The following is a 16,330-nucleotide window of genomic DNA, read 5'->3' on the forward strand; positions in this document are numbered from 1 at the left end:
CTCTGTCTGTCATATACATATCCAAGAAGAACACAGCACTTGAAATATACTTCTATGACTTCTATGAGTAAAAATCAGCCATCAACAAAAGCAAGGAAGTACGACAAAGGAAACTGGCAGCAGAACACTTAAATACCATTTAGTTTTTCAAATGGGACAAAGTATTATTGTTTGGTAGCAGCAAGAAGAACTTGTTACCAAAGGTACCATTATGACTGTGACTTCCTAATGCTTTCATCATCAAAGGTGTCAGGTGACATCACCACTAAGAGAAGACTCAAACAGCAGGAGAGTAATTAATATACAAAATCTGATTTGATTTTTAAATTTTTTTGCGAAGATCCCAAAATACGATGTTTGGAAAATGTCTGCCCTAGCATTTCTCTTTACATCACCAAAGCTAAAGGTAAAATGACTTAGAAAAAGACTACATGAAATTTAGATGGTGGGACCAGCAGTTAACGTAATGGCTATGTTGCTGGACTCCCATGTAGTCGACCGCGGTTCAAGCGCCAGACCCGGTGGCTTAAATTCACGCCGGGCACGTGTGCGTGTGTGCCCAAGATCCCAAGAGGAGAATGGAGAAGAGGGGATTGCGGCGTGGCCATCCTCCCTGAGGGGTGATTTCTCGCTTTCTGTCTGTCTCTGTCTTTCTGGTGAGCACATGCACCCTATAGCAAAAATCTCTGCAAGAAAAAAAAAAAAAAGGAAGAAGATAAAACATTGGATGGTCATAGCAAAATCATAGGAGGGATCATCTCCATATATTGGCCCTGAAAGCACAATGTACAGATGGCCCAGCCGTGGGGGTGAGCTATGCCAAGAAGCTGTGCTCCACAAGTTGGGACCACACAGAAGGGTTCACTTCTCAGTCCAATCTAAAGGCCCAGTGCAGTGGCATGTGCCTGAAATCCCAGCAAGCTAGGAGGCAGAGGAAGGAGGGTAGTGACAAGGTGAGAACCTATCTTTTAAAAAACGAATGTATATCATGGGGCCAGCAGGTGGTGTTATAGTTTTATCTCTGGACTCCCATGTGGCTGACTGTGCTTTGAGTTCCAGACCCGACGGCTTGAAACTCATGCCAGGCATGTGTACATGTGTGTCCAAAATCCTGAGAGGAGAAGGGATTGTGGCAAGGCCATGTCCCCTGGAGGGGTGATTTCTCACTTTCTATCTCTCTGTCTCTCTGGTGAGTGCCTGTGCCCTAGAGTAAAAATGGCCTGTGCCCCAAAGAAAAAAACTCTTTTTCAAAAAAAAAAAAAAAAAAAAAAAGGATATTAAACAGAATAACAGGTGACATATCAAAGTATCACTGGCTTTTAAGAATGTTATTAAGGGCACATTTCAAAAAAAAATCTAGCTAGAGGGACTACAGTCTTATCTCATTTGTGTGCTATTTCACTGATCTTGAATTTAAGAGTGGTCAATTCATATTCCTGAGACAGTAGCGTTCTAAACTGAAACCTGCCCAGTGTGATATTATCTATGCAGGAGCTTCCCAACAGAAATGACATTAGCAAGTTACATTTGTCACTCTAAATACTCTAGAAGCCACATTATAATTGCAAAAGGTAAAAAGAAATGAATGAAAATCATCTTAAAAATATATTTTATTTGGACCAGCAGGTAGCATGGTGGTCGAGGCACTAGACTCCAACAATAGCCAACTGTGGTTCAAGCCCCAAACCTAGTGGCTTGCATGCTCGCTCTATCTCCCTCTCTCTCTCTCTCTCGTAAATGCATGTACCCTGTAGCAAATTTTTTGAGAGATTTCTACTATAGAGCGCACGCACTCACCAAGGAGAAAGAGAAAGACAGAGACAGTGAGAGGTAAAGTGAGAAATCATCCCCCAGGGGGCATGGCCATGCCTCAATCCCTTCTCTTCCATTCTCCTCTTGGGATTTTGGGCACACACACACACTCTCAGTGTGAGTTTTAAGCTACCAGGTCTGGGATCTGAACCACAGTCAACCGCATGGGAGTCCAGCGCCTTAACCACTACACCACCTGCTAGTCCTATCTATAGCAAATTTTTAAAAATTGGGTCATTAGGAAAGTCATGACATGTTTTTCTATGCAAAAATGCTCATGACTTTTCTAACCACCCACTAATATTAATAAGTAAAATTTTAAAAATATTTTTTCATTTAACCCACTATCCTTTCAATAGGTATAGTCAATATAAAAAAATTAATAAATACTTTCAATTATATTTTTTCATACTAAGTCTTCAAACTCCACTGTTTGGACTACCAGTGTTCCATTTGCTTACTACCCACGTAGAGTTCATGGCTACTGTATTAGAAATTGTAAATCTAAAACATCTTGCTTATTTTTAAAAATTATTTAATTTTATTATTTTTCTTCAGTTTGACCACAGCAAGACACAGAGAGAATGTGTGAGAGGAAGAGTGAGAAAGCTACCTGCCAGGTCCAGGACTCGAACCACGGTTGGCCATGTGGGAGTCTAGTGCCTTAATCACCACACTATCTCCTGCCCCCAACATCTTGCTTATTAAATACATGTGCAAAATTAAATAACAGAGACTTCTCCTTTACTCCAATACATACCCCAAATATGAGACCCATCTTGGATGATGTAATTTAGGCTTATAAACAGATATCTGAGATCTGCAATATAAGCTTGATGCATTGGCTGGAGACAAAAACTCCATTTTAGAGCCTAATGCCTTTAATTTGGACTTTTAGTCACTGTTATACAAAAACATACCTTTGAGAGAGCTCATATAATTTTTGGTCATTGATCTTACTGCTTTGAATAAATTACTGATCTTATAATATCTTTGTGAAGAAACAGGTATATAAAAGTCATCTTTGGAGCAAAATAGATCCCACCATATAAAGATATCTTAAAAAAAAAATAATTATTTTATTTAACTTTATTTATTTATTATTATCATTATTATTTTTCAGTTTGATCAGAGAGAGACAGAGAGAGAGAGAGGAAGTGAGAAAGCAAGACACCAGGTCCGAGACTTGAACCGTGGTCGGCCATGTGGGAGGTCCAGTGCCTTTAACCACCATGCCATTTGCCAGCCCCAATATAAAGATATCTTTATAATTACCTCATCTTATTTTTACAAACAAACCAGTGAAATAGGAGGAGAATTTTACGGAACTTTTCTTTTCGTAACCAGGATGGATGTTGATAAAGGAATGCAAAAGCAACATCACAGACATTTGCACGCATCTGAAAGGACTGGTCAACATCCTAAGGGAGATTTTTCAGGCACTTAGAATCAGTGGTTTCTCAGACCCAACTATACCTACTTCCTCAGGCTGAGCATTTTACAACCAGATGCTTAGATTGGTCAAACTTCCACAAATTAGTTTGTTAAAAAATGGCAAGAAGTAGTTTTTTACTTTCCAAAAAAAATTTGTTTTAAATTTTTGGGGGCCAGCAGGTGGCATGGCAGTTAGGGCACTGGACTCCTACATCACAAACCACAGTTTGAGGGACCGCAATTGGCATAATGGCTAGGTCGCTGGACTCCCATGTACTCGACCGTGGTTCACGGCCCGGACCCAGTGGCTTAAACTCACGCTGGGTGCGTGTGCGTGCGAGCCCAAGATCCCAAGAGGAGAATGGAGGAGAAGGGATTGCAGCGTGGCCATCCTCCCTAGGGGGTGATTTCTCGCTTTCTGTCTCTCTGTCTCTCTTTGTCTTTCTGGTGAGCACACGTGCCCTATAGCAAAAACCTCTCAAAATAAAAACAAAGACAAAAACAAAAACAAACCACAGTTTGAGTCCTCGACCTGATGGTTTGAAAAATCACTCTGGGTGCACGTGTGTGCATGCCCAAAATCCCAGGAGAAGAATGAAAGAGACATGACTGCAGCATGACCATCCCTCGGAGAGGTGATTTCTCACTTTTCCTCTCTGTCTCTCTGTCTTTCTCTGGCAAGCACACACATGCTATGGCAAAAACCTAAACAAATAAAAACCTTTTTTCTTCTCCTTTTCTAGGACAGAATGACTTCTCAAAGAAAAATGATGTTACTGATCTTATGTGCTTTATCACTGATATTGATCAAGTATTATTTCAGGTAAAAAAAAGTTGTTTAATTAATGTTGTTTTAATTAATTGGCAGAGTTTGTCTAAAACAATGAGCTTCATTGAAAGATGTTAGTAACACTCTCTAAATTAGTCAGAAATTACCTATTCTTTGGGGAAACAAATATATGAATTCTTTCATTTTTTTCTAACATTCAATAAACATTTGTTAACCACCTTCTTGGTGCAGGTCCTGTTGTAGGTGCTGGGAAAGCAACAATGATACCAATTCCTTGCTTTTATGGAGCTTCACCTTCTAGAGAGTGATTACAGATAATTCACAAAGAAATATATCATGTCAGGGGTTTTATGTTATATAATAATGCTATGAAACAAGAAAAAAGGCAAGATAAGAGGATAGTTTGGGGCTGTCATTTTTAGATAAAATTGAATCAAAGTATCATCAAATATAAACAAGACTAAAAGTAGCCTCCTCCAGAAGTAGGGCTATACTGGGGTGAAATTGTTAACCTGCTAAAATTCTCTCACATAGAAAAATTCAAAGTATCTATCTCCTCCATACCCTTCTAGTATGGTCTTCTTTATAAGGAATGCAAAGTTGCTAAATGCTATTTGAAAAGTAACTATAGGGACCAGCAGTTGACCTAATGGCTATGTCGCTGGGCTCCCATGTAGTCAGTCAACTGTGGTTTGAGTGCTGGACTTGGTTGATTAAACTCACGCTGGGCGTGTATGCGTGCGTGCCCAGCAGCCCAAGAAGAAAATGAAGGATAAGGGACTGTGGCATAGCCATCCCTCACTGTGGGGGTTGGGGGGTGGGGTGGGGGTGATTTCTCACTTTCTGTCTGTGTCTTTCTGGCGAGCGGACACGCCCTATACCAAAAACCTCTCCAGGAAAAAAAAAAAGAAAGAAAAGTAACTATATTGTGAGAGCTAATGTCTTTAAAAATTAACCCCTATGGAGAGCTGGATTCCACATTGAAAGTGGAGTCCTGCCCCTGAGGGCTTGAAAAAATGGGCACGTATTCATGTGTGCCCAAAATTCCAATGGAATGGAAAAATGGAAGAGAAGGGATTGTGACATGACCACAACCCATTGAAGAGTGCTTTTCCTTCTCTCTTACTCTTTCTCTTTTTGTCTCTGGTCAGTACATATGCCCTCTGGCAGTAAAATATAATAATAATAAATTAAATTAAATTATCCCTGTTGTTTTGGTATCATGTGTTTTGTGTTATTTGCCCATCAGGGGCATTGTATCTTAATGCAAAGAATTCACGGCCAGTTGTAATATATTAGTATCATCTTTTTGAAGGGCTTTCTTATCAAAAAGGAAATGATAGACCACAGATTAACGGCAGGCCTAGATTGTCATGTATTCCAACAGCGTAGCATTACACCTGGCATACAGTAAGTGCTGAGTAATTACATGGCTGAAAAAATATGAATTAATTTGACTTATAGATTTAAAAAATTATTCCAATAGTAATAGACATTTGTTCAACTTAACACTAAATTACTTTTCTTCATTTATCTAAAGACTAACGCTTCACCTACAGAAGATGTATGGCTGCTGGTAAGAATCTGACCTATCAATATTCTGCGAACTATTGAGGGCAAACTGGTTGCTGTCAAATAGATTCCAATGGCGAGGGCAGGCAGAAAGAACAGAACTGAACTCCCCAGAGACAGCCACTGTGAGTGTCTTGGGTGCCAGTTCGGAGATAACTGTGCATGTGCGTGCTGAGCTCTGCGTGCAGCTCCAAATTCTGCTCTCTGAGCACATTTACCTGCTTACACTGGATGGGATATCTGTCCAGGGTAACTTTTTTTGTTTGTTTCTTTTTTAGAGAAAGATTTTTGCTATTGGGCACATGTGCTCGCTAGAGAGGCAGAGACAGAGAGACAAAAAGCAAGAAATTACCCCCCCAGGGGGATGGCCATGCCATAATCCCTTCTCCTCCATTCTCCTGGAATTTGGGGCATGTCCTCACATGTGCCCAGTTTAAATTTTAAGCCACTAGATCCAGGACTCAAACTGCAGTTGACTATGTGGGAGTCTAGTGATGTAACCATTATGCCATTTGCTGGTCCTAGAATAACATTTTTCTTTACATTGTGATAGCCCCCTTTGGTCAACTATGTTTCTATGATTGTATAGGTCCTCCAAATTAGTGTAACTAACCCTAAAAAGAACTTCCTGAAGAGACAGAGAGAAGAAAAATGAAAAATCACTCCCCACACACTGTGGGGGAATGGCCACATCACAATCCATTCTCTTCCTGGCATTTTGGACACATAACACATGTGCCCAGTGTGATTTTCAAGGTGCCACTTCTAGGATTTGAACCGTGGGTGGTTATGTGGAAGTTCAGCACCTTAACCACTGTGCTACCTGCTGGACCATCACCATACATTTTTAATGAGCTTAGGCATGGACGATTTGGATTTTGAAAGAGTAACAGTCCTCAGGAATCTCACAATGAAATATATTTGACTGAAGACACATCTGAAAATGTCATAAGGGATACACTCTTTAAGTTTGGGTTTTGGGGGTTTTTTACATTTTGTTTCAAAATAATTGTACATTCACAGAAAGGTGCCAAGAGAGGTCATATAGACCTTTCAACCATTTTTCCTCAGTAATCATAGTAATGATCAAAATTGGGAAATGACATTGAGATACTGAATGATTAACTTAAAAGTACACAGGGCCAGTAGATGTGGTGGTGAAGGTGGCTAGATCACACATGTCAGACTGACCAATTTGGGTCCTGCACCTGGTGGCTTGAGAAACACTCTGGCATGTGTGTGTGCATGACCACAATCCCAACAGGAAAAATGAAGAAGAGATTGTGGGGTAGCCACCCTCGTGGCGGGTGCTGTCCCACTGACTCCCTTTCTCTCTACTTTTTCTCCAGGGAGCACACATGCCCTCTAGCAAATTAAGAAAGAAAGAAAGAAAGAAAGAAAGAAAAAGTATGACTAAGCCTTAGGTGGATTCTATTTTTCAATGAAAATTAAAGACAAACATCTAGACCCCCTACACCAAACCCATCTCAATACGTAACACAGAACCTATCACATAGTGAGCTACCAGTAACTGCCAAATAAATTAAATCTGTGTTTCTGTCTGGTATACATTTTTCTACTTGATCTGCTCATTTTTATAACATATTCCCTGAGGACAGCAGATGGTGTAATGGTTACATCGCTGGACTCCCACGTTGTTGACCACGGTTCAAGTCCCAGACCCGGTGGCTTAAAACTCACATCAGACACATGTGCATGCGTGCCCAAACTCCCAAGAGGAGAAAGGAAGAGAAAGATTGTGGCATGGCCATCCCCTCTGGGGGGTGATTTCTTGCTTTCTGTCTCTGTCTCTCTGGTGAGTACACACACCCCATCACAAAAATCTCTCTTAAAATATATGTATATCAGGAACCAGCAGTTAGCGTAATGGCTATGTCACTGGACTCCCACGTAGTCGACCGCGGTTTGCGTCCCAAACCCGGTGGCTTAAAACTCACACCAGACACATGTGCATGCGTGCCCAAACTCCCGAGAGGAGAAAGGAAGAGAAGGATTGTGGTGTGACCATCCCCTCTGGGGGGTGATTTCTTGTTTTCTGTCTCTATGTCTCTCTCTGTCTGGCGAGCACACGCACCCAATAGCGAAAACATTTCAAAAAATATATATATGTATATGTATATGTGTGTGTATGTATGTATGTATGTGTGTGTGTGTGTGTATATATATATATATATATATATTCCACCTCCACCCTCACTGCCCAAAACCATATTCCTCCTTGCTCTCCTGCCTGGGCCATGCCATTGTTATTCTTTCCTGGACTAGCCCTTACCTTTCCAGACCCAGTTCACATATTTCCTCCCCTAGTGGTTTCCCTTTGCCCCACATTATGTTGGGTGTGCCGTTTATATGCTCCCACAGAGCTCTGCTGTGTTCTCTTGGTACTTAACAACACTATACCACAATTGCCTATCCAATATTGTCTTTCCTGCTAGTTTATGAACTTCCTGAGGGGAGCGTGAGACCTAAACTTTCATAGCTGTAGAACCAGCACAAAATTGTGCCTGGCATATCATAGGGGTTCACCAAATAACGTGTCGAGTGAATGGATTACTCTTAACCTGATTTTGTTTTTGTCTTTGTACCTAGGAATGATCAAGTAGAAGAACCTCAGCTCTCAGCCTGGTTTAACTCTGCGTAAGAACAGAAACTTCTTCTGCTTACAGAATAAGAATAAGAATAAGAGAAATCAGTTAGAAGAGGGTTTTTCCCCCCCTTAAATTGTAGCTATCCTGGGAGTTTTTCAGGACTTTGTTTTACTTTGAAGGCTTTTATATATAAACTTAGTGTCTATTCATCAAGATTCATGGAATTAAGTGTTGTAATGAGAAAGCTGTCACAGTCTGTCTGGTTTAACACTCCTGGTATCATTAGGGGAACTAAAAATGTCTTTAGAGCAGCATGAAATGCCATGAAACATTCCTCTTGACTTTAAGTTTAACAAACTCAGGAGAGAACCTTATCCTTTTTAATAATTATCCGATATTCCATTGTATATTGTATATTGTGTGATTGTATATTGATTTATCTAGCCATTATTGTTTTAGAGATTTTTGCTATTAGGGCATGTACACTTGCCAGAGAGACAGAGAATGACAGAGACAGAAAGCAAGAAGTCACCCCCAAGGAGGATGGCCATGCCACAATCCCTTCTCCTCCACTCTCCTTTTGGATTTTGGGCATGTACGCATATGCACCCATTGTGAATTTTAAGCTGCCAAGTCCTGGGCTTAAATCATGGTAGACTATATGGGAATCTTCAACATAACCATTACACCATATACTGGTGCCTGGTTTTGTATTGTTTACAAGTTGGGTGCTACTATAAGTAATATTTCAATTAATATCCTTACACTATATCTTTGTACAATCTTGTGTGAATTTATCTGTAGAATAAATTCCAAGGGTGCAGTCATCAATTTAAAACATATAAAGTTTGGTTCAGGTTCCATTTATTTTCTAATCTACAGTCAACAAATGTTAGAAATATTTATTTATTTATTTATTTACTTGATATTAACATAGTGATATCAAATATTTTATTATTGGCCGAACTGTTGTTAAAATATTTCAAGTCGGGGCCAGCAGGTGGTGTGAGGGTTGAGACACTGGCCTATCACATGGACAACTAAGCAGTCCGAATCTCAGATCCAGAGGCTTGAAAATCACGTTGGATGCATTGAGGATTAAGGACATGGGATTGTGATGTGGCCATCCTCCCAGGAAGTGATTTCTCACTTTCCCTCTCTGTTTCTTTCTTTCTCTCTCTGGCAAGCATACTTCACCCGATAACAAAAAACTAAAAAAAAAAAAAAAAAAAAAAAGTCAAAATTCAATTCAATTTTCATTTCTCTAATTGTTGAGCTTGAACATCAGTTTCTTTTCCTTAATTTGTCAGGAGGCATGTGCATTTATCTGACAGAGACAGAGAGAGCGTGAAAGAAAGAAAGCCCCCATGAGCATGGTCACACCACTCCTTCTCTGCCATCTCTCCTGCTTTTGGAATTTGGGGCACACATGCACATGTGACTGGTGTGTCTTTCAAACTAATGGGTCTGGAATTCAAATTGCACAGCCAGCAACTTGGGATCCAGCTTATGTGTGACCACCAGGCTACTTGTTGGCCTGTGAGCATTGTTTTTAAGCAAGATTTTTGCTATAGGGTGCATGCACTTGCTGGAGAGACAGAGAGACAGAAGGTGAGAAATCACTCCCCCCAAGGACATGGCCACACTGCAATCCCTTCTCCTCCATTCTCCTCTTGGGATTTTGGGCACACACACACCTGCTGTGTTTCAAGCTGCTGGGCCCGGGACTCGAACCATGGTAGACCATGTGGGACAGTGATGTAACCATTATGCTATCTGCTGGTCCCCTTAGAGAAATTTTTGCTATAGGATGCATGTACATGTGTGAGAGACGGAAAGACAGAAAGTGAGCTATCACCCCCCAGGCTAGATGGCCACACTGCAATCCCTTCTCCTCCATTTTCCTCTTGGAATTTTGGATACACACACACACACACACACACACACACACACACACGCATATGCGTCCAGCATGAGTTTCAAACTGCCGGGTCTGGGACTGAATCAGAGTCTAGAGCCTTAACCAGTACACCACTTACTGGCCCCCCCGTGAGCATCTTTTTACCTGTTTGCTATTCATTTAGATTTTATCTTCTGTGAGTTTTTTATACATCTACTTTTTAATGGACCACAGAATTAATTAAATAATAATTCTGGCTTGTGATGCATATCATCATTGGTTCATGCAAACTCACGCATTATTTGTTTGCTTGCTTTCTTGCTGGCTTTTTTTGTGGGGGTGGGGGGAGGTTTTTGCTATAGGGCACGTGCGCTTACCAGAAAGACAGAGACAGAGAGACAGAAAAGGAGAAATCACCCTCCGGGGGGATGGCCACGCTGTAATCCCTTCTACTACATTCTCCTCTCAGGATCTAGGGCATGCATGCACATGCACCTGGCATGAGTTTAAGCCACCGGGTCCAGGACTCAAACCATGGTTGACTACATGGGAGCCCAGCAACATAGCCATTATGCCAACCGTTGATCCTTCTTGCTGTTTTTTTTTTTTTTAATTTATTTATGGGGGCCAATAGGTAGTATGGTGGTTAAGTTGCTGGATTCTCACATGGCTGACTGCAGTTCAAGTCCCAGACCTGACGGCTTGCTTTCTTGCTTTCCCTTTCTTTCTCTCTGTCTCTCTCTGCTCAAATTAAAACATACCAATAACAATAATAAATGGAATTAAACAAATTAATCTTTAAAAATTTTATTTATTCCATGAATGGAAGAGACAGGGAGAGACCAAGAGTCAGAGAGACAGTACCTCTGACAGGGTCTTTACACCGTGACTTACTCCCAGCTTCAGCAAGCTGGGTCATGGGCACATGCACACCTAGCATACTCAGGGAGGTCTCCAGACGCAAACCAGCAGCCTTACCTTGTGGGTTTGTTCACAGAGCAGTAGTGTTTTACCACTATGCCATCATCTAACCCCTTTGCTTATTTATTTTGAATGAAACAAAAATTAAAACTTTCAATAGCCTCAACATCTAGCCTTGCATCCTTTCCAGTTCTCTCACTCTGTCCTAACTTTACCCCCTGAAACAGCCAGTATCCTGAATCCTGGTTCATCATTTCCTTGCCTTTTTTTATTTTTTTTAACACAAATTTATATCTTCCATATGGATTCTGAGTGGAAAGCTTATTTTAAAATTTTACTTGTTTATACTTTTATCAAGAGGATTTTATGCTGCATGTAATCTTCAGGAACTTACTTTTCTCCCTTAATTGGATTGCTAAGATTTATCTAGAATTGTATACCATCGTAATTCATTTTAATGGCTGCATAAGAATTGACTGTGGGGACCAGCAGATGGCATAGCTGTTACCTCACTGGACTCCCACATGGCTAACTGAGGTTTGAGTCCCAGACCGAGTGGCTTAAAAAATCACACCAGGCATGTGTGCGTGCGTGCCCAAGATCCTGGAAGGAAACGGAGGAAAAGGGATTGGGGTGTAGCCATCCCCCTGAGGGGTGATTTCTTACTTTCCCTCTCTCTCTCTCTCTCTCTCTTTCTCTTCCCACCATGAGTGCACATGCCCTAAGGCAAATGCCTCTCCAAAATAAAATAAAATAAAATTGACTGCGGAAACACACCACAGCTTACTTATTCCATCTTTTTTCTTTTTCTCTTTTCTTTTTTTAAAAAAATTTTTGCCCTAGAGTGAATATACTCACCAGAAAGAGTCAAAGAGATACACAGAGAGAAATCAAGTAAGAAATCATCTCACAGAGGAGATGGTCATGCCACAATCCCTTCTCTTCCATTCTCCTTTCAGGATTTTGAGATGTGTTTGCACACATGTCCAGCATATTTTTAAGACAACAGATCCAGGACTCACATCGCAAAGTTGACCATGTGGGATCCAGTGTGTTAACCACCATGCCACCTGCTAGCCCATATTCTCAGTCCTATTAATGGGCCCCTTAATAACTGCTAGTGTTGCTATTATAATTAGTACTGCTATAAATATTCCTCTTTTTTTTGAGAGAGAGAGATTTTTTTGCTATAGGGCACATGCACTCTCAGGAGAGACAGAGAGATAGAGAGAAATTACCCCCCAGGGGAATGATCTCTTCTCCTCCATTCTCCTCCACAATCCCTTCTCCTTCACTCTCCTTCATTTTCCTCCTGGGATCTTGGGCAAACATGCACATGTGCCTGGCATGAGTTTCAAGCCACCAGGTCTGGGACTTGAACAGTGGTCAGCCACTAGAGAGTCAAGCAATGTAACCACTTCACTATCTGCTAGCTCTAATAGTGTTCTTTAACTGCAAAGTTTGTGTTTTATTATTAAACAACACATTGGCTTTTTGTTTAAGATATATATTTAGAGAAGAAATGAAATGACTTCTTCAATATGTAAGATAGCAGGCAAAATATTGTTGGCTTTTATTAATAAGCAAAAAAAAAAAAAGGTAAGATTCAAATAAAATGAAAGAATAAATGTCTCAGAACATCCAAGGCAGGTGGGCAAACAAGAAAGTTAAAGAGCCAGCAGATGGCATGGTGGTTGGGATGCTAGACTCCCACATGGCCGATCACAGTTTGAGTCACAGACCTGACTTGCTTTCTCATTTTCCCTCTCTCTCTCTGTTGAGTGCCTGTATCAAATTTTTTTTTAAATGTTGATGACAAATAAAATTAAATAAGTAATTATTAAAAAATAAAGTTAAGAGGATTTTGCCTTAACAAATATCAGAACCCACTATTAGGTCATTGGGAAAGTCACGACATATTCTTCTATGTTTTTCTATGCAAAAATGTGTCATGACTTTCCTGATGACCCAATGTAACAATGCAGTAGTCACATAAACAAGGAATAGATTAGATCAATAATGAGTCCAGTATTGGATCATAATATATATGACTGAGATAACGGCAGTATTTTAAAGATCAGTGAGAACAGGGTAGATTATTCAATCACTTATGCTGGCATGCCTGGCAGTCCAAGCAGGAAAAAAAGGTGGGCACCATCTTATATCATAAATAAAAATAAGTTTCTAGTGGATTTATTTACTTTTAATAAATTTAATTAATAAATTTTATTTACTTAATTACTAAAATAAAATCTATTTAATGTGTATAAGACTTAAATGTAAAGTGAGAAATCACCCCTTAGGGAGATGGGTATACTGCAATTCCTTCTCTTCCAGGAGGAGAGAGAAAAAGAATAAAGAAGAGGAAAAAAATTAAGAACACATATAGAGACAGCAGTACTGTCAGCTATAGGCAATAATCACATAGAAATGTTTAGACATTGGGCTATGTTAAAGCTGCAGTTAGAGCTCAAAGAAAGTAACGCCTAGGCTCCAAAGGCAGGATGGGGTGATGACTAAAGCCCAGGCTCTGAGCCAGAGTGGCTGGATCTTAAATCCTGACTGCCGTTAATCAGCTGTGTGATACAAAGTTATTTAGTAACCCATCAGTATCCAAGTTTTCTCTTATGAAAAATAAGGATCATAACAGTATTTACCTTCATGGACAGTGCAAGGATTTGTAAGTTATGTGAGCACTTAAATGCATTCCTATCATGTAATAAGTACTCTATAGTCATTAGCTGTTATCATAGAGAGAGAGAAAGCGAGAAATCATCCCCCAGGGGGGATGGCCATGCCGCCGCAATCCCTTCTCCTCTCGGGATCTTGGGTATGCACGAACACATGCCCGGCGTGAGTTTTAAGCTACCCGGTCCGGGACATGAACTGCAGTCGACTACATGGGAGTCCAGCAACATAGCCATTACACTAACTACTGGTCCCTAATTTCTGCTGCCTTAATAAAGTGACAATGTCTGTTTGATTCATTTAGGAACCGTTCTGATGTTATAACAACAACTAACTGGCATGCTCCAATCATATGGGAAGGAACTTACAATAGAGAGGTTCTGGAAAAATACTACAAGAGGCTGAACATTACCATAGGCTTGGCTGTAATTGCCCCAGCAGGGTAAATGCTATTAATATTCATCTGTTTTTTATCTTAGAAAAATATAGACAAGCATCAATGCACAGTCTACATCCAAAGAACTACTACTAATTAAGCATAATAATGATTTCCGGCTGTCCTGTATAACTATTCATAGCAGCTTTGTCCTCCAGTCTTCGTTGAGTCCTTAACACTACTTGGATTTTTTTTTTTTTTTTTTTTTTTTTTTTTTTGTTTTTGTATAGGCAAAATGCCCTACATCAACAGTTTTTTTTTTTTTTTTTTTTTTTTTTTTTTTAGTTTTTGTATAGGGCACATGCACTCACTAGAGAGAGAGAGAAATACACAGAGAAAGTGAACATCGTCCCCCAGGGGGTGGCCATGTTGCAATCCCTTCTCTTCCGGGATTTTGGGCATGCACGCAAACATGTCCAGCATGTTTTTCAATCCACCAGGTCCAGGACTCAAACCACTCAGTTGGTCATGTGGGTGCCGGCTGCCTTGACCTCCATGCCACCTGCTGGCTCTGAGAACCTTTTAATACTCATTTAGCTATCATTCCCTTTCTTCCACCTTTTCTCTTACTTACTTACTTTCTTTCTTCTTTTTTTAATTGTCATAGGGCATTTGTGCTCACCGGAGGGAGTGGTGGAGAGAGGAAAGCACCTCACAATGGGCCATAGTCATGTTTCAACCTCTTCTCCAATTCTCCGTCCTGCCAGAACTCAAACCAAAGGACCCAGGATTCAAACTGCCGTCAGCCATGTAGGATACAGCTTCCCTTAACCACTAGGCTATGGGTCCAACCCTGTTTCGTTTTCTTTACAACAAACTTCATGGCCCTTCTCAAGTCTCCAAACTTACCACATTATTTTTCACTAACCAAAAAGCTATAGTCCAGTTTCTCTACTCACATTCTTCAACATTATTAACATATGTAAGACAGCATTTTAAATGGCAAGTGTTCTAATGATTTTAGCAAAATAATTTTTTTCATGTTTCACAGGATTATCCGTCAGTACCTGAAAGAATTCATACAATCTGCAAATAAGCACTTTATGACTGGCTACAATGTTATCTTTTACATCTTGACAGATAATTTAAACAAGGTTCCTCACCTTGAGCTAGGTCTTCTTCGAACAATGAAACTATTTTTTATACCAGCAAATACTGCATTGGAAGACTACAGTCTCTGGTACATGAAGCATCTAGAAACGAACATCATAGATTTTATCCAGTATGAAGTTGAATTTCTCTTCAAGATGGATATAAACCAAATCTTCAAGGATGACTTTGGAGTAGAGACGTTGGGCAGGTCTGTAGCTCAACTCCATGGATGGTGGTATTTTAAAAATACTGAAGATCTCCCTTATGAAAAAAGATCTCTAGCAGCAGCTGCCATTCCCTCCGGACAGGGCGATTTCTACTATCATAGTACAATATTTGGTGGCACACCTCAAGAGATCTTAGCCCTCTTAGTAGAATATGAAAAAGGATTTACACATGATACTTCAAAAGATATTAATAGCAATTTTGAAAGTCACCTAAACAAATATTTTTTTGTCCATAAACCTGCTAAGCTGTTATCACCAGAATACAATTGGGAATCAAATTTAAAAACCCCTCCACAAATTAAGCATGTTAAGATAGAATGGCAGTCAGTAAGTATTGAAAATGATTATATGGATTAACAAGTGGATTGCAATAATTCCTCACATATAAAACTTTGGTAATTTTTCAGATTTTTAGAAGTGTGCAAATGTATTATCTTCCAAAATGTACAATCTTCCTTGCAATTTTGGACCACCTGATTTTATCTATGCTGGATAAAGAATAAATGGATGATAATTTAATGTGATATTACTATCTACATAATGTGATGTTATTTGTACACTAAGTAACATGGAAATAGTTTGGGAACCATAAAGTGATTTGTTTAAAAAAACACACCGAGGGTCCACCAGATGGCATAGCAGTTACATCACTGGACTCCTACATGGCTAATCGCAGTTGGAGTCCCAGACCTGGTGGCTTGACACTTAGACCGGATGCATGTGCGTGTGTGCCTAAGACCCCAGGAGGAGAATGGACGAGAAGGTACTGGGGCATGGCCAACCTCTCTAGGGGGTGATTTCTCACTTTCCCTCTCACTGTCTCTCTCTCTCATTCCCTAGTGAGCACAT

General features: G+C 40.1%; 1 protein-coding gene across 4 annotated transcripts; it reads left to right on the forward strand.

Moving 5' to 3' along the window:
• The first annotated feature begins 285 nt into the window (after positions 1–285).
• Positions 286–15,945, forward strand: LOC102468874 (N-acetyllactosaminide alpha-1,3-galactosyltransferase-like 1). Of its 4 annotated transcripts, none has more exons than XM_006150490.1 (6): positions 286–406; positions 3,990–4,069; positions 5,577–5,612; positions 8,219–8,266; positions 14,031–14,168; positions 15,154–15,945. In XM_006150490.1, the coding sequence occupies exons 1-6, from the start codon at positions 365–367 to the stop codon at positions 15,836–15,838; spliced, it is 1,029 nt and encodes a 342-aa protein (XP_006150552.1). In that variant the 5' UTR covers positions 286–364; the 3' UTR covers positions 15,839–15,945. The 4 variants fall into 4 exon arrangements, with proteins under 4 accessions (XP_006150552.1, XP_006150556.1, XP_006150554.1 ...); XM_006150494.1 differs by lacking the exon at positions 15,154–15,945 and adding an exon at positions 14,770–14,903; XM_006150492.1 differs by lacking the exon at positions 14,031–14,168.
• The last annotated feature ends 385 nt before the right edge of the window (positions 15,946–16,330 follow it).

Source organism: Tupaia chinensis, unplaced genomic scaffold (genome assembly GCF_000334495.1).
Source record: "Tupaia chinensis unplaced genomic scaffold, TupChi_1.0 Scaffold000289_1, whole genome shotgun sequence".
NCBI classification, from domain to species: domain Eukaryota; kingdom Metazoa; phylum Chordata; class Mammalia; order Scandentia; family Tupaiidae; genus Tupaia; species Tupaia belangeri.